The 18,243-nt window shown below is 39.5% G+C and overlaps 1 protein-coding gene across 1 annotated transcript; it reads left to right on the top strand.

The window, feature by feature from the left end:
- The first annotated feature begins 12,323 nt into the window (after positions 1-12,323).
- LOC120293698 (increased DNA methylation 3-like) lies at positions 12,324-13,650 on the top strand. The gene is made up of 3 exons (XM_039313415.1): positions 12,324-12,978; positions 13,027-13,293; positions 13,430-13,650. Exons 1-3 carry the CDS (start codon positions 12,324-12,326, stop codon positions 13,648-13,650), a joined length of 1,143 nt encoding a protein of 380 aa, XP_039169349.1.
- The last annotated feature ends 4,593 nt before the right edge of the window (positions 13,651-18,243 follow it).

An 18,243-nucleotide genomic window follows, 5' to 3' on the forward strand; every position in this document is an offset into this window, starting at 1 on the left:
TTAATTTTTAAAATTAAAATTTTTTAATTTTCTTTTTTTTTAATTTTTAAAATTTACTTTTTTAAAATTTTTAAATTTTTTTTTAAATTTTTATGCTGATTTGGAGCTCCCGAGCCACGTGAAAAAAATAATAATAAAATATTGCCACGTAGGATTTCCGGCAAGGGTCGCCGGAGGTGGCACTTAAGTGTCCCACTCGAAAAAAAGTGGCACTTAAGTGTATATCGTTTTGAAGTTATGGCGGACTTAAGTGTCAGTCTTGAGTTATGGCACTTGTGGTGTCTTACATTGCCGGATAACTTTCTTTTCTCGGATTAATAGCAATTTTGTCCGAACAAAGAAGGAAAATAAAATCTTAACCACAAAGTGAATCCGAAAGCTGTTGAATAGAAATACTACCCTCATAGAGGCAAGCCGGCACTATAAAATCTCGCCTTCTGCCAGTACTTTGGCCACACCCAACTCTCTCACTCACTATCTAGTGTCAATGCTCTAAAGATTACTCTGGCCCAAAGCATCAGACCAAGTTCTTCATACATACAGGTCTGCTACCTTGCCCTCTTGTTCTTCTTGGTAAACATTGATGTGCTCATGAAGTTGTGTGTGAGGAATGATGAAAAAACAAATATCTATTCACATGATGTGAAACAATTAGTCAATCTTTCACGATATACTCGTACAACGAAAGTGCTTTGAACATGCAACAATTTCATTTCTTTCATTTGTCCAGCAAACTTTTACTATGATTGCTGATTCAAAGAAAGATTATACATGTTCTTGCGATGTCCTCGCTCCTCGGCGACGCCGTATTGTCCTGCAGAGTCGATTGAAAATGGCTCAACTGGTGCTCCTGCGGGCAAAGGCACGATGGCCGATGACCAGCGCTTCCTGCGACGGTCATTATTGCAACATACTTTGGGCCTCATCTCAAAGGGGAAAGGCCAGCCCACAAGTCGGCGATGCGAGAGAATACGCGAGAGATTGCCACAGTATATTCCCAATCAGCTGGCTGGCTCTGCGATGATGGTGGTACAAATGATCCACGCTTACTATTGTATACTCGGGAAGGCCGGTCAATCTGTCATGGTGGCCATGCCTTTAGTGCTCAAGTTCTTACGCGACATGCTTCCAGCCCGAGAATGCTTGGTCTTGGTTGCAACAGCCTGCGGTTCATCAACTTCATTCCAACCAACTTGCACACTTGTTCGCATGTCGAAGAGCGATTTATGGCAATAGATAACATCGTCTTCATCGATAAACCGAGCCCCTCTTACCTCAGGGAAGAGGTTGTTGCGAGGTTTAAGACTTTGACCCGGGCCGCAGGATTTCATTACGGAGAAGGATGCTGCCAAGCTACCTATTTATGTCACCGATGAGGTGTTTTATGAAGTGATAGCACGAGAGGGGCGTTCCGAGGGACAACCTCATTTTTCCGTGCCCTGTCGTGGTTCTCATGGAAGAAAATGCAACATCAGCATGGCTTTTCTCCGCTCAATACGACAGGTGCCGCTGCCACCGTAGTGCTGGAGTTGGAGTGGTTTGGAATGCGGAAGTGGAGCTTGCGGGATCCATCATAGGGCATGTGACCCTTGCGAGAGTCGACAACGTTTCACCTCTGGGGGTCGAAATAGATCAAAGTAAGTCTCCGATGGCCTAAAAAAACCTCAATATTTGTAGGTTAAGAAGCTAATTACTGAATTTTGAGTATTCTCCGTTTTGTTGATTATGATTCACACGGTGATGTATATGTATTAACGAATTTTTCGGAACCTTCCTTGTGGAAGCTGCAGCCTTTAGCTGTGAATTCAACATGGATGGCGAGGTCTTGATCGAAGGAGAGATTGCTACGAGGTGGGAACACGGTTGAAAGCGAGACAGAAACCCTTGTCCACCTGGACACTTCTCTCTCCATTTTCAGCTGCCCGGTTGTGTCTATCCCGGACGTGACAACGCAACTTTCGCTCAAATGGGATCTTGAAGGAATTGTGAAGAAGCGAGATCGAAAATTGATGACTTGCGGGCAGCTTGGGCTTTGTTTTGAAAGAATGTAGGAAGTTACCGTAACTTGATTAGACACAGATCGTGTCCTATGTTTGGTCCTCTGTACCATTTCCATTGCAAATATAATACAAACAAAGAATGGAATACAATTGGAAATAATTATTTTTACTGAATTTTTTGTAATGAACTACATTTGACTCTAAATTCAACTTTGATTAAAGTATTGAAAGAACTGATTCAACTTTTATCTTAGTATATGCTCAAGGCAAACAGAACAATCAATATTATTGATACATAATGATATGGGTATTCTTCTAGTGTCAAGCTATGTACCATTGTTCACTTGGGGTGTGAGATGGGTGGGTTAAGTCTCGTTGAAAATAGTTTGACCCATATTGACTCATTTTCATGCAATATATTTTTATCGACCCAAACTCAATCTGATTCTAAGCTAACCCATACCCGACTTAACCCATATTACTAAAATACATCAATGCTTAACCCTAACTATAAAAATAAACACCAACTCATATAACCCACTTTAAGCTCTTCCACTGTATTTGATAGTCGAGATAAAATTTATTATATTTTGCGTTTGTTGCTTATTTAAGATAGGAGAAAGTCGGATATAAGGGGAATATAGATTGGATAAAATTATTTCATGGGGGAGGTAGGTTTAAGGTGAATATGATTTTTACATTTATAATAAGAAAGATATTTTTCTAGAATAACAAAATTTTTATATTAATAAAATTAAAATTATATTTCAATATAATAATTTTTTGAATTTAAATATAAGAAATTCAAAATAATAAAAATAACAATTTATTTATTTTAATTTAAGTAAACCACAAAGATAAATGTCAGGAAATTATTGAAAGAGTCGGTGGTTTTGTTGTTACTTTTCCAAACCTGACAAGATTAAAAGTTGATAAGTGGTTATACTTAGGTGGTATATTAATGTGAGGAATGTTGGTACGAAAGTCAAATTAAGGTTGGTAATTTTGGGTAAAGTTAGTAACTTTCACGGCATTAATAAGCCATAGAAATAAATGTAGGTAGATTTTTAAACTAATTGGTAGTCTTTGAAGCACAAAGATATATAGGTTAAAAAATTATCGAGTGACTAAATTAGTTGCTGATGAATGTGGTACTTTTTAAATTAAGATTGGTAATTTCTTATAAAAGCAAGCACTTGGCGCTGGTAAGGCACATGAATAAATATTTGTAGATAATTAAGGTGGTTAGTTATCTTTGAAGCATAAAGAAATGTCGGTAAATTTTTAAAGCAAGTGAGATAAAAAGTTGGTAAGTGACTAAAATTAGTTGGCATCTTAATATGACGAATCATGGTACATCAATTAGACTAAAGTTGGTAATTTCTAGTGAAAGTGAGTAAGTTCAAAGATGTTGATAAGCCACGAAAATAAATGTTGGTTCGTTATTAAAGTAGTTGATAACCTTGGAAGTATGAAGAAATGTTGTCACTTCTTTTACTAGTAGGGATTTGATCCCTTGGCAAAGGCATTTCGGTGCTTTTGGCTTAGAAATTAATGGCTATGGCTTTAATTCCTATTATGGGGAACTCAAATTAAGTGGGGGCTATGGTAGTGAATTATTTTACTAGTTCATTGTTAGGTAGTCCAAAAATTACTATTGTGCATTATAACAAAATCATAATTACTTTGCATAAGCAAGTAAGATGAAAAATTGGCAAGTAACTAACATTCGTTGGTATTTTTATGCGACAACTGCTATTGCATAAATCTAATCAAAGTTGGTTATTTTGAAAAAAAGTTAATAACTTCAATGATATTGGTATGTTAGAAAAATAAATGCTAGTACATAAAGTATATGGTAATGTTGGAAGTATAAAGAAATGTACATAATCTTCAAAATCCAGTGAGATAAAAAGTTTATAAGTGATTAAAATTAGTTTGTCTTAACATGACAAATATTGATATTCATTTCTAACGTCCATGGTGTTGGTAAGTCATAAAAATATACATTGATAGATTATTAAGATAATTGGTAATTTTTGAAGTATCAGAAAATATTTGTAGTTGTCAAAACTTGTTGGTTAGTTACAAAAACATGACTAGCTAAATAGGTTATCATGACTTTTTCTTTGTCTATTGCGACATTTAACATTCACCAACCATATTACCAATTTACCCACATGTAACTTGTACAGTTTTTTTATCCATGAAAAGCCAAAAACGCCCATATGGAGCTTATCTCAAACTATGATATTCCTTACTCCCGATATCATAAAACATGATTTGTGACAAGAGACTACCATGAGTATGGATCTGAGGTAAGTGAACAAGCAATCATAAGTGGGAGAGCAATAAAAGGAAGAGGCTGAATTTTTCATCCTTGTAATAGAAAGTGTGACATCCTGATTTTCAACCTTGTCCTGATAAGATGAATTGAGCTTTTCATCAATGCACTTATAGTCTTTTTCTCTGAACTGATCACTCACGAGATAACTAATCTATCAAATGAAGCTGTTAAGGGATATAAACACGACTGATTTGATAATTCCATCAGAAATTGACTACTTAACTGTGTTAATTTGCAAGGGTCAATATGACACCATTAAAATCAATTAGTGACTGGAGATAGGTCGATTCGATAGAGACATGTAATTAAATTGTTGGTGATTCAACCTGATTGCAAAATTCGTGTTGAACGGCACTAAACCCATTTTTCTGTCGATTTTGTACCATGTGCCCATAATTGAAACCTTGAGATTTTTACGACAATTGAGAGTTGTCTATGAGTCGAAGATACACAATGTAGATCGAAAATAATCGACCACCGGTCAAATGCATTAAAAATTCCTAAAAGCTACTCGATAGGTTAAGTTATGCTAAAATAGCGTCCGATTGAAATTAACTACAAAATTGAACTCGGTTTCAGAAATTGAAAGTCGTGGTGTGTCACGATTTAATTTTAGGAACATTGACTCATCCTTTGAAGAATTTTCGCCAAGCCCGGATTTTCGACGAAAAATCAAAATTGGGCGATTTTAAACCGAAAAATTCGGAGGGCCGTTTTTGTGTGAATTTTTTGCCTTCAAGTTGGATCAATTGACGAGGGAAATTGTGAATTTGGTGTGAGCACCTTAGCTTATATTTTTGGGGACCAAATTGGATTGAATTGGAGAGGGTTGTGAGGAAATTGAAGTTGGAAAGCATGAAATTCGTAGGCCATGGGAGATGCAACATTTCGGGCATCAAAAGTGGCTTGTTAGAGAAGATTTGGAGGGGAAAAGGGCTGTTGGATGAGGCTAAAGGCTGGTGGGGCTGCACTCAAGTGTTCTTGATATTTATCATTGACTTTGAGGGCTCCTTGTTCTCCCACTTCCAACAGCAGCTTCTTCTTCCTCTTCTTCCTTAGTTTCTTCTTCATTCTCTTCTCCTTAGACCTCCATTTCTAGAGCAGCAGCTAGTTCAGCCCCTTGCCAAACCTGCAAGGCCTCACGCTAGTCCGCCCAGGTAGCCCGCACGCCCGTTGATCGCCACACGTCATCCTGGTCATTCGCCAAGCCAGCTGCTGCACCGCCTATGTCTGAGCTCCCCGCACTCGACCCGGACTGCTCGAGTTACCATCCCAAGCTCACCAACTCGTCGTCGCTGGTCCCTGAGCCGCTGTCACAATCGTCTACCCTTCCAGCCACCGGTCGTCACCGCCTGGCCATTCAGTTCCTCCGGCCAAGTCCCTTGACCGACCTTACAGCCAGCCACTAGATCGAAGTTCCAGCTCGGGTTGTAGGCTATGTAAGCCTTTTTTGAGCCCTTTCGAGCCTCGTTGGGTGTCGCCGTACGCTTGAGTCTCACTCGCCTCAGCGTCGCCATCGCAGTCAACTCATCAACTCATTAAATCGGTGAGTTTACTTTCTAAATGTTAATTATAGGGTTAATTATACTTATGGGGGATTTAGATTAGTCTAAGTGAGGTTAGTATATTTATTAGTTTGTTTAGTAAGCATATTTTTTAATTAAGTCCAATTATGTGGTTAGATTAGTTTAATTAGAGGTTAATTAGATTATGTGATTTACTTAGCTTAGTAGATTATTTAATTAAGTCCAATTAGGTGGTTAGGTTAGTGTATATAGCTTAATTAGTGATTTATTTAATTATTTTGCATTTATTTAATTATTTTGCATTTATTTAATTATTTTGTAATTTATTTAATTATTTATTTATTTTAAAAAATTATACCGAGATAGTCGATCATAAGAATTTTGTGCTAATTGTTGTGGTGCAATTAGTTTGTGCATTTGAGCGTTAATTTGTGCAATTTGATGCTAAGTGTTGATTTTGAATTATTATTTCAAAAAAATATTGGAATTTTGGTATTTAATTAGAAAAATACTAGGTGTCGGTTTCTGACGCCGAAAATGTTTTTAGTACTATATAAAGTCATAGAATTTTAAAGTGATGGGATATCACGCTTTATGGTTCGATTTGACCGTGTGTTCACGCACACCTATTTTACCAAGTGTTTTTAATATGAAGTAAATATGCTAAGTACATTATTTAAATTGAAGCATGTGAGTGCAAGGCATGATGTCCTTGGGCATCGGGTGATAGATTCTTCTTCAAGAATGCCCCACATCAACGGATGTCAGTTCGCGGTAAAGGCTGGATCGATACTCCTTCGGATATGTCATCTAGAGGTAGACATTGACGTGATCGATGAGATAAGACAATGTGTAATTACGCCAGAAGACTGCTGACTGTTGAGTCGACCATGCCTATGGGGCCATAACTAATTGGAATGCCTGAATGATTGAGATGACCACACTTGATTATGAGATAAAATTGTGTGGCATAGAATGGGACTTGTAACAATAATTTGGACTTATAATTAGGACCCCTGTGATTGATTGATTTATTAAAGTGAGTCATTTCAATTATCGAATACATTGGATGTATGCATATGTTATATGAACTGTGCTGATGTGCAGGGAGGAGCTGAGGTGAGGTAAATCCTCTATGATGTGTATAGGTTGCCTTAAGGTGTATTATCTTCCTAATCGAGGTTTAGGGCGTGAACTCGTTCAGACATTGTATCACCCCGTCGTGAGTTTAATTTTTTAGGTCCTTAAATGGAGACACATTACATGCTATGATATCCTGATTTTCAACCCTGCTTTCAACTAAATGAATTGGGCTTTTCATCAACGCATCTATAGTCTTTTTCTCTGAGCTAATCACTCATGAGATAACTAATCTATCTGGTAAAGCCGTTAAGGAATATAAACACAACTGATTTGAGAATTCGACTAGAAATCGACTGTTCAACCATGCTAATCTGCAAGAGTCAATACAGTATTGCCAAAATCAATTAGAGACCGGAGATAGGTCAGTTTGAAAAAGGTATGTGATAAAAGTGTGGGTGATTCTACCTAATTGCAAAATTCTCGTCGAATGGCACTAAACTGATTTTTCTGTCGTTTCTATACCATGTGCCTTGTATTTGAAACCCCAAGATTTTCATGACAACCAAGAGTCACTTATGAGCCGAAGATGCACAATGTGGCTCGAAAATAATCGACCATTGGTCAAATGCGTTACAAATTCCTAAAAGCTACTCGGTAGGTTAAGTCACGCTAAAATCGTGTTCAATTGAAATTAACTACGAAATTGAACCCGATTTTTAGAAACTGAAAGTTCTGTCATGTCACAATTTATTTTAGGAACATCAACTCATCCTCTGAAGAATTTTCGGCAAGTCCGAAATTTTCGGCAAAAATTCAAGTTTGGGCGATTTTGCACCGGGAAATTAATAGGGCCATTTTTCTGTGGATTTTTTGCGTTCAAGATGGATCAATTGGCAAGGAAAATTAGGAATTTGAGGTGGGCATCTACCATGACATTTTGGCTTTGGAATTGAGTCCAATTGGATTGAATTTGAGTTGAAATATGAGGGGAAATGTTGAAATTCGTATGCCATGGTGGTCAGCGACATTTGGACCCCTTGGGTGGCTTGTTGGGGAAACTTGTAGAAGGAAAATGGCTGTGGATGAGGCCGCAACAAGTGGGGGCCAAGTGTTGAGTGTTTTAGATCTTTTATGTTGACTTTGTGGTCAATTGTTCCCCCCCAAAGCCAACAGAACACTTTCTTCTTCTTCCTCAACAATTCCTCCTCCATTGTGGCTGTTTTGGAGCTAGAAAACAAAAGAAAGCACCTGCAGCCGTTGACCAGTTAAGCCGCTGGTGTCACCGTTTGCCCGCCCTAGCTGCTACCGGTTGCACACCCGCAAGCGCCGTCACGCAACTCTAGCCCCGCACCGCCTCCCGCTCGCTGCCCAGACATGCGTCTGTCATCCAGCCATCGTTCGTCACCGCCAAGTCTCTTCATTGCCTGTTCAAGCCGCCGTGCCAACACAGCCCATTTCAGCCACTATTCCGCCCTTGGTCCAGATCCTTCAGCCCAAGACCAGATTCGTGGCCCGTTTTCAGCCCTTTTCGGACCTCCCTTGGCGTCACCGTTAACTCGAGTCTCGCTTGCCTTGGCGTTGCCGTCGCCGTGAACTCACTAACTCGCTAATCCGGTGAGTTTACTTGCAAAACCTTGCTTATGGGGTTAATTATGCTTAGTGGGTAATTAGCTTAGGCTAAGCTTGGATTAGGTGGTTAGTTTAGAGTAATTAGTAGTTTAGTTGATTAATTAGGCTTATTAGGTGGTTAGATTAGATTAGTTAATGGTTAATTAGATTGTAGTATTTAATTAGTATAGTGCATTATTTTTTTAGGTCTAATTAGGGGATTAAATTAGTGTATTAGGCTTAATTAGGCATTTATTGAATTAATTTGCATTTATTTAAATAATTTGTAATTTTTTAATTATTTAATATTTTTTGGAAATTATACTAGGATAACAGGTCGCCAGAATTTCGTACCAATTGTCGCGGTGTAATTAGTATATACAATTGAATGATAATTTGTGCAATTGAGTAGTAATTGTGATTTTTGATTAATTATTTCAAAATTGTGAAACTTTGGTATTAAATTAGAAAATACTGGGTGTCGGATTTTGACACTGAAAATGTTTTTAAGTACTATATCAAATAGTGTGATTTTTAAAATGAATGATATCAATTTTTAAGGTTCGATTTGACCGTGTACCCACATACGATTATTTTACCGGGTGTTTTTGATATGAAAAAAATGGGCCAAGCACATTATTTTAATTGAGACATTTGAGTGTAAAGCACAATGTCCTTGGCCGAGATTGGATATGCATAGAATCGTTATCGAAACCCGTCACGAGCTTTTAAGCCGAACGATGCTTCTTCATGAATGCCCCAAGTCAACAGATGCTGGTCGCAGTGGAGGCTGGACCAATGCTCCTATGTGGAATGCTGTCTAAAAGTAGACGTTGCTGTGCTCAATGGTGCAAGACGACGACCGGCTATGCTGGAAGATCATTAACTGTTGAGTCGGCTGTGATCGTTAGGTCGTAATCAATTGGGACACATGAATGATTGAAATTGACGCACCTGATTATGGGACAAAATTGTGTGGCGCGGAATGGGACGTGTTATAACGATTTGGCCTTATAATCGAGACTCCTGTGATTGATTGAGATATAAGTGAGACATTCCAATTGATGTGTGCATTTATTATATGCATCTGTTATATGAACTGTACTGACATGCAGGAGGGAACTGAGGTGAGGTGAGTCTTCTTTGATGTGTAGTTAGACTACCTCTAGGCGTATTTTCTTCCTAATCAAGGTTTAGGGCGTAAACTTGCTGAGACATTATTTTACCCTGTCGTGGGCTTAATCTTTTCAGGTTCGTAGATGGAGGCGCGACTCGTTCGTTTTTTGTGGCCGCGAGAGGCCGAGATCGAGTGCACCGTACTCCCTATCCACGGGAATCCCAACTAGACCCGTGAGCTCGTGGTTACTACTATTTAGGTCAATGAGAGTCTACCTCAGTTAGTTCCTCATAGATTTAAGACGTGGTTTTGCCACGAGCCCAACGGAGTTCAGGAGGGCCCCTTGGATGGCTTTGACGGATCTGTCGTCAATGGCGAGTATGTAGAGGATCTCGACACCCCTAGTGGTGTTGTGGTGGACCCTGAGCCCTCAGCTGTAGAGCCCGCAGTTTAGTGAGCTCAATAGCTCTCTTTTTGGTTTCAACTTTTGTATATAACTCAGCTTGTTTATAAAGTGTGATTTTTGTGATATGATTGTCCTACTTTTCTATCCTATGTTGTTTGTTGTCTGGAGTTATAGTTCACTTCCGCTTGTGCATGAATCGATTGGGTCGACGACACGTCCTAAGAACATTGCATTTTAGTCGACCACCGAGGGATGTGCGCATGCTCGAGGACCGGGGTGTGACACGTGCGATACAGGGTCCTGCAGACGATGGAGTTTGAGTTTACCTACTTCCCTATCCCTAGGACCACCCTGCGCCAGGAGTTGGTTGAGACCACGGTTTGGGTCAATGAGGGTCTACCTCAGTTGGTCCCTCATAGATTCATAACGTGGTATATCAGCTTTCCTCAAGAGAGTCAGGAGGGTCCCCTTCTGGGTTTCGACGGGCCTCCCATCGGGACTAGGGAGTGGGAAGCAACACATCCCATGGATCTCGACACCCCCGATGGTGTCGTGGTGGATCCAAAGCCTATGGATGAGGAGTCTAGTACCTAGATGGCTTAGTAGCTCTTCTTTTTGGAGTTAGGTTCTTGTTTATAGACTAGTTATATATATAAACTCGATGTGTTTATAAAGTGTGGTTTTTGTGAATTGACTGTCCTGCTTTTCTATTCTATGTTTGTTTATTATCTGGAGATTATTTATTTTGTTTCTGCTTGTGCAATAAAATGAATGAGTCGGCGACGCATCCTAAGAACGTCGTAATTTGATCGATCACCAGGGGATGTGTACACACTCGAGGTTCGGGGCGTGACAGAAAGTGTATGTCAACCATTCACAGTTTTTACATCTTAGCAATACAGAGAGCAGCAATGTCTAAGTCCAGATCAGATTTGGATCATCCTCTCCTCTTTCACATTTTGTTTTTTAAATGAAAGGATATGCTACTCTTGTCATTCCTATAATTCACATGACTATTATCCTATAAATGGGCAACACAAGTAACCAAATTTTCTCCTTTTCCTGGAAAAACATGTTATTAAACTTGAATGTCATTTCGACCCAAAAAAAAAAAAAAAACTTTAGTGTCATATTTGTCATTTTCATTTGCCAGAATTCTATCGTTCTCGAATGCCTCTTTTATGCTTGGTTTTATTTTTGCTCTATACCTTGTATAGTTATTTACTTACATTAGCCATTACCTTTTATGGTTAATTGACACAACAAATTTACACCCTGACCTTACCTTATACCGTTTGCATGCTCTTTTGGTCTTTCCCTGGACAATGATCGAGTCAATCCCGTTAACGTAATAAAACAAAGCATGTTTGGAAGAATTGAATGTAAGCAATTCATTTAAATTGATTTACCTAGAATAGAAACAAATATCCGATCCTACTCAATAGAATGGGCTTATCATTAAATGGATATATTAGTATGAAACCTATTTATTTTGGTTTATGAAATTAAGGACTTTCTGGATTTTGTAGATTTTGTTGATATGATTGACCAAATCTAACCTCATTTGGACCTAATATGTAATACTAATAACAAACAGGTGGCTTCCATGTTTTAGTCAGCAATTGGAGATAAGAACCAACGTGTTAATAGGTAAGTTAAATTAAACTGTCTGCTCATTAGCATTGCTCCGCATGGATAACTTTCTTTTCTTGGATTAATAGCAATTTTGTCCGAACGAAGAAGGAAAATAAAATCTTAAACAAAATGTGAATCCAGAAAGCTGTTGAATAGCAAGACTACCCCTCATAGAGGCAAGCCAGCACTATAAAATCTCGCCTTCTGCCAGTACTTTGGCCACACCCAACTCTTTCACTCACTATCTAGTGTCTACGCTCTAAAGAGTACTCTGGTCCAAAGCATCAAACCAAGTTCTTCATACTTACAGGTTTGCCACCCCTATTGTTCTTCTTGGTTAATTGTGATGGGCTCATGAAGTTATGTGTGAAGAATGATGAAAAAACGAATATGTATTCACATGATGTAAAACAATTTGTCAATCCTTCTTAATAACTCGTACAGCGGAAGTTCTTTGAACATGTAGTGCTCAACAGTTTCATTTCTTTCATTTGTCAAGCAAACTTTTACTGTGATTGTTGAGTCCAAGAGAGATTATAGGTGTTCTTGCTGATGTCCTGCTCCTTTACTGACGCCATATTGTACTGCAGTCTGATTGAAAATGGCTCAACCGGTGAATGCTGCTGCGCCATCCACTGCTGCTCCTGCAGGTGAAGGCATGATGACTGATGACCAGCGCTTCCTCCTGACCGTCATTTTTGGAACATACTTTGGGCCCCAACTCAAAGGTGAAAGGTCACCCTACAAGTCGGCGATGCAGAGGGTACGTGAGAGATTGCCACGGTATACTCATGATCAGCTGGCTGGGTCCCAGATGATGGTGGTGCAAATGATACATACGTATTATCACATACTTAGGAAGGCTGATAAATCGGTCGTGCTGTCCCTGTCATTTTTGCTCAAGTTCCTCCATGACACACTTCCAGCCAAAGTGCTTGGTCCTACTAGCAATTACCCTTGGTTCATCGACCTATTTCCAATTGACCTGCACCCTTGGTCTTTTGTCGAGGGGCGGTTTATGGCGATAGACAATGTCGTCTTCATCGATAACCCGAGCACCTCTTTCCTCAAGGAAGAGGTAGTTGCAAGGTTCAAGAGTTTGACTGGGCTGCAGGAGTTCATTCTTGATAAAGACGTGGCCATACTACCTGCTTATGTCACCGACAAATCGTTTTACGAAGTGGTAGCGAGGGACGCGCATTCAGAGGAACAGTCTCATTTTTTCATGCCTTCTGGTGGTTCTCACAGATGCAAGAGTAATGTGGCTCTAGATGTAAAGCCTCTTTGAATGGTTCCACACGAAGGCTCACCCTCCTCCACGTCGGCAAGGTCCTCTGGAGTACGCGACACCTACTTCAAGGCTCAACTTGATCCTAAGGTGGTGTTTTCTCCACTCAGTACGACGGAGGTGCAATATCATGGTGCTGCAGCCGCCTGTAGTGCCGGAGTCGGAGTGGCTGGGAATGCGGACGTGAGGCTTACAGGATCCACCACCTGGCGTGTGAACCTTGCGGAGTCTGAAGACTGTTACCTGTTCCAGGTGTCACTTCCAGGGGTCAGAAGAGATCAAAGTAAGTTTCTGATGGTCTGAGAAAAACCTCAGTATTATAGGTCAAAAAGCTAATTATTAAATTTTGAGCGTTCTCCATTTTGCGGATTTTCATTCTAATAAACAATATCTCTGAAACTTCCTTTCGGATGCTGCAGCATTTGGTTGGGAAGTTGACATGAGCGGCGAGGTCTTAATTGAAGGAGAGACTGCCACGAGCAGGCAGGTGGTTGAGAGCAGAACAGGAAACCTCTGTCCATCCGGACACTTCTCTCTCTGTTTTCAGCTGCCCAGTCGAGTCGATCCCAGACTGTCCAACTGCAACTTTGGCTCAGATGGGATCTTCGAAGGAGTTGTGAAGAAGCTGATCGACAATTGATGACTCTTTTGCAGCTCAGAATTTGTAAAATTAATGTCGGAATTTACTGAAACTCAATTAGACCTAAATCATGTATGCTTCAGCAGCTCAGACTTAGTAAACGAGTCATTTGGAATTTACCGAAACTCAATTAGACACAAATCATGTCCTATGTTTGCTCTTCCTGTACTTTTTTTAGATGCAGATATAATGCAGACAAAAATTGGAATATAATCGCTCTTAATTGCTTCCTTCTGAATTTCTACATGAACTACATTCGACTCCTAATTTGGCTATGAATGATAGTATTGAAGGAGCTGATTCATCTTTACGGAAAATCTTTTCTTGCACAAGTATTAAGCAAGATAAGCAAGGTAAAGAATATACCTCGTGTGGACTCTTTATGGAATTCTCTCGCATGCCCTTCATACACAGATTTGGGAATCTGATTTTTCTGTGAAGACCAAGGAAAGTTGTATTTGGCCACTTCCAATAAAGCCAAGCTACATCTGGCAAAGGCCGCGACTAGCATATAGAACAAATCTGACTCCCATCGACCAAATAACTTCGATTCCTTCTCATCTGCGGCCACCCTCCTTGGCCACATCATTCTCCACCATTAGTAACTGCGACAACATCTAGCCATTTTAGGATATGTTGACCATTGAAAATGGTATCGCATTCTCTGGGTATAGAACCCCAGTTGGAAAATGCCCACAACGATGAGCCCCCATATGGCACCATTGGGAGAGGCACGATATCTAGAGTCACATTCCTTTTGCGTGGTCTCAGGGAACCACAAGGAGGCAAGAAAAAGATGATGCTGTCATCGGAATAGTTTTCTCATCCTACCACTGGAAATGACCCGTCATTAGTGCTGTAAATGGGTAGCCTGACTGCATCCTTCTCCAGAATAAATCCTGCAGCTACATCCCATTCTTTAACCTTGCAAGTACCTTTGGCCTGAGGCAAGAGAAACTCAGTTACAGCTGAACGCAATGTATCAATATTCTCAAGTCTCTCTTTGCAATGTATCAATATTCTCAAGTCTCTCTTTGACTAAATAACCAGGGTACAGGTCAGCAGGGAAGAGGTCAATGAAGCTGAGGGTAGTTGCTACCAGGATCAAGCACTTTGACTGGAAGAGGCGTCACTGAAGAACTTGAGCAACAAAGATGCAGTCAATACAACAGATTGACTGGCCTTACTGAGTATGTGATAATACGCGTGCATCATTTGCACCACCATCATCTGGAACCCGCCCAGCTGTTTAAGAGTGAATTGCAGCATTCCTCTCAACTAGTCTCTGCATTGCTGATTCGTGGGCCAGCCCTTCCCCTTTGAGATGTAGCCAGAAGCATGTTCCAAGAATGATTGTCAAGAAAAGCATTTACGTCCCTGGCCACAACAGCACTGGGCGACAGCAGATTTGGCTTGGCTTCCTGTCTTGCCATACTAAAGCCTGAACCTTCTCTATATGAACTGGAGTTTATTGTCTGGATTGATACCTGTAATAAGAAGAGGTCCTTGAGTCACGCCCTTTCTCCAAAAGATTTATTACTAGATGACAGAGTTACTAAACAATAGGAAATAAGCCTTTGAGAAAGGGCAGGAACCTTACCTAGACTCCAGTCATTATTGGAGATTCACCATCTTCCGTCGAGTTCCAAAAATGACATTCCATGCTCTTAGTCGAGAGCAAACCAATCATATATCGACAAGACGACAACTATCCGGAGTTCCAGTCATTGAAACTTCGCTCAGGCCCTTAGAGATCGGACTTCCAGCTTCAGAGCTCAACTGCTGTTTTGCCGGTCAAGGCAAAGAATCGATTTTGGGGTTCAGCAGTATTCACTGCTTCAACCATTTTGCAATCTGCACAGAAGGCCGCATCAGGTAAGGAACAGGTCATAGCAATAAAAACGTAAGTTATGCAGATACATGAAATGCAAGAGCATCCTGAAATTCATGAAACTGACAAAACAAAAATGATAGTAAGCTATACTCTGCTACCATTTCTCTCAATGAAAGAAAGAAAAGAAAATCATGAAATCAATTGTTCCCTAGCAACAATTTTAGCTAGTTATGAAAAGCTAATTTGCATGATTTTCTGATTGAGTTGTGAAATATCTGATATGTTCTGAAATGCAAATGTCATTTTTATAGTGGCGTAAGCTAAATTACTACATACAGCCTATAGAGCAGAGATAACAGCTTCCCTCTCATTGGAAGGCTGAAACGTTCTTCAGACCAGATATCTGAGAAGAGAAGCCCCAAGTGTCGGCACTGCACAGAGTAATCAAGAAATGGCTCCTATCATATAGCCTGGTCCTTGACAGTGTTAGAGGACTTTCCTTTGGACAAAGAGGTTTTTATGCTAACCATTTATATCATGTTCTCCTTCAGGAGAACATGAGAGTAGCGTGGCTTGTGGTGATATCATGAGAATCATGCCGCGAGGGACACTTTGAGTCCTCCTTGCCTCCTCATGCTTCTCGTGAAACTTGAAAAAGAAAAAGCAAATGTGACATGGCTCTGGACGTAAGGCCTCCCACCCGTTCCAGTATGTTCCTGATGACCAAAGTCAATATTTTGCAGCATGTAGTATTGGCGTACTTTGCCAGATTTAGTTCAGTCTCCACAGGTTAAGAGGCCAAATGTTAAGTTTCCTCTGAGCTCTATGATTCAATGGAAACAAGTGCAGAACTTCCGTTTTTATAGGGAGATGTCTGTAATCATTGAAGTTAATGCGTTTGATTCGCTGATATCTGCTTTGATACGGTCATATGTGTCTGTTATCATTGAACTTAACTCGTTTGATTTGCTGATATCTGCTTTTAATGGTCATTAATGTGCAAGAGTCAGGATGTGGTAACAAAAAGACTGGGCAAATCACAACCGGATAAAAATTTCTTGCGCAATCGGTTTCCCTGGGAAAGGCAACAATTATCTGGTTTTTAAAGAGAGAACTGTATCTTATTCATGTTCTTACCAAAAAAACTGTATCTCATTCATGTAATGGATATGAAAATAAGAAAACGATAAGAACGCCATTAACAGAGTTAAAGAGTCTCGACAAGGGCCCTTAAGTCACTCTTAACATTGTAAGAACTATTTTTGAGACATCAAAATAATGGTTATTTTATTCAGATTTATCAGAAAGCAGGATCGACTTTTTTCATGTCCTGTGACGACACATTCGATTTTCATCATTTTTTACATATGAGTAACTTCATGAACAACTAAAGACTACAGCTTGTAGAAGAGGTAAACAAGCAGTGTGAAGTGCACTTATTGTTTGGCGTTCTCTCTTAGAACTAGGATGAAAATGATTTGGGGTTTTAATCAAACCAGAGTGAACTGAAATTCTAGCTAGTAAGTAACGACTGAGTGGCCTATAGGCCGACAGAACTCAAGCTTCTACTATGCTGGTCGTTTTGTTAGTCAACCGTTCTCAAATTTCACAACTATTCGGGCAACTCTTATTTTCTTGGTGTGCACTCCGACACAAGTTGAATAATTCCGAGGAAAAAATCAACCCTTGTTTTCTTCGCTATATTCTTGTCTCCATATATTTAGAAATATGGAAAGTATTTATCTGTTACCGGTTTTGATTATTAGGCTCAATGAGGTTGGATTGGTTTACTGAGTAAAATCAGATATTCCTTTCTGTTCGTGACTATCAGAATCGACGGATGAAGTGAATTATGTTCATCAAGAAATTCAAAATAGGAATACTTTACAATGTTTTTTTACCTTAACTGGACTGTCTTTATCCCTTGTTCCGGGGAAAAAGGAAAAGCAATGTGTAAACCTTCACTGATAGTACGAAACTCAAGGGTTCAATAACATTATTTTTCATGGACAAGCTGATATTGATTGAGTTGAGACATAGCTGCTCTATATTTTTGCTGAGATCTGTAAATTGTCGATAGTTGATATCTATTATCTTTAAAAGAACCATGAACGCGGCATGGAAACAATTATCCAATTTTGCTCTTCTTATAACATGATATAATAATGCAAAAGGGCCTTCTAATAATGAAATTAAGGCCCTTCTGCATTTTGTAGATTTGCTGGTGTAATTGACCAAATCTAACCTTATTTGGCCCTAATAATTACTAATAGCGACAGATAGGTACCTTCCATATTTCTCACTAGCACTGGTCCACCTGGCAATTATTATTATTATTATTATTATTATTATTATTATTATTATTATTATTATTATTATTATTATTATTTGGAAATTATCGAGCTGCAGAAGAGGGAAATAAATTTGACCCAAATAAGTTATGAATGATTAGAGAGAGAGACCGCTCATGGTGAAGAAGATGAGACGTAACAATAATCAAAGAAAAGAAAAAAGAAGTTGAAGACGAATAATGACCATAAGCTCGATGACAAGCTCACCGAGATCTCAGTGAGCTCAACAGCCATGGGTCGTCCATATCTCGATAGGCTCGGCTATTCCTCCTCCATGGCCGTTGATCTTGTCGGATGATTAAATAGCTAGGATTCTTTTTAAGTAAGAAGAAATGTTGGTACGTCATTAAATTAAGCAAAGATAAGATGTCAATAAGTGATCAGTTGGCATCTTAACATGACGAATGC

Source organism: Eucalyptus grandis, chromosome 5 (genome assembly GCF_016545825.1).
Source record: "Eucalyptus grandis isolate ANBG69807.140 chromosome 5, ASM1654582v1, whole genome shotgun sequence".
Taxonomy (NCBI): Eukaryota; Viridiplantae; Streptophyta; class Magnoliopsida; order Myrtales; family Myrtaceae; genus Eucalyptus; species Eucalyptus grandis.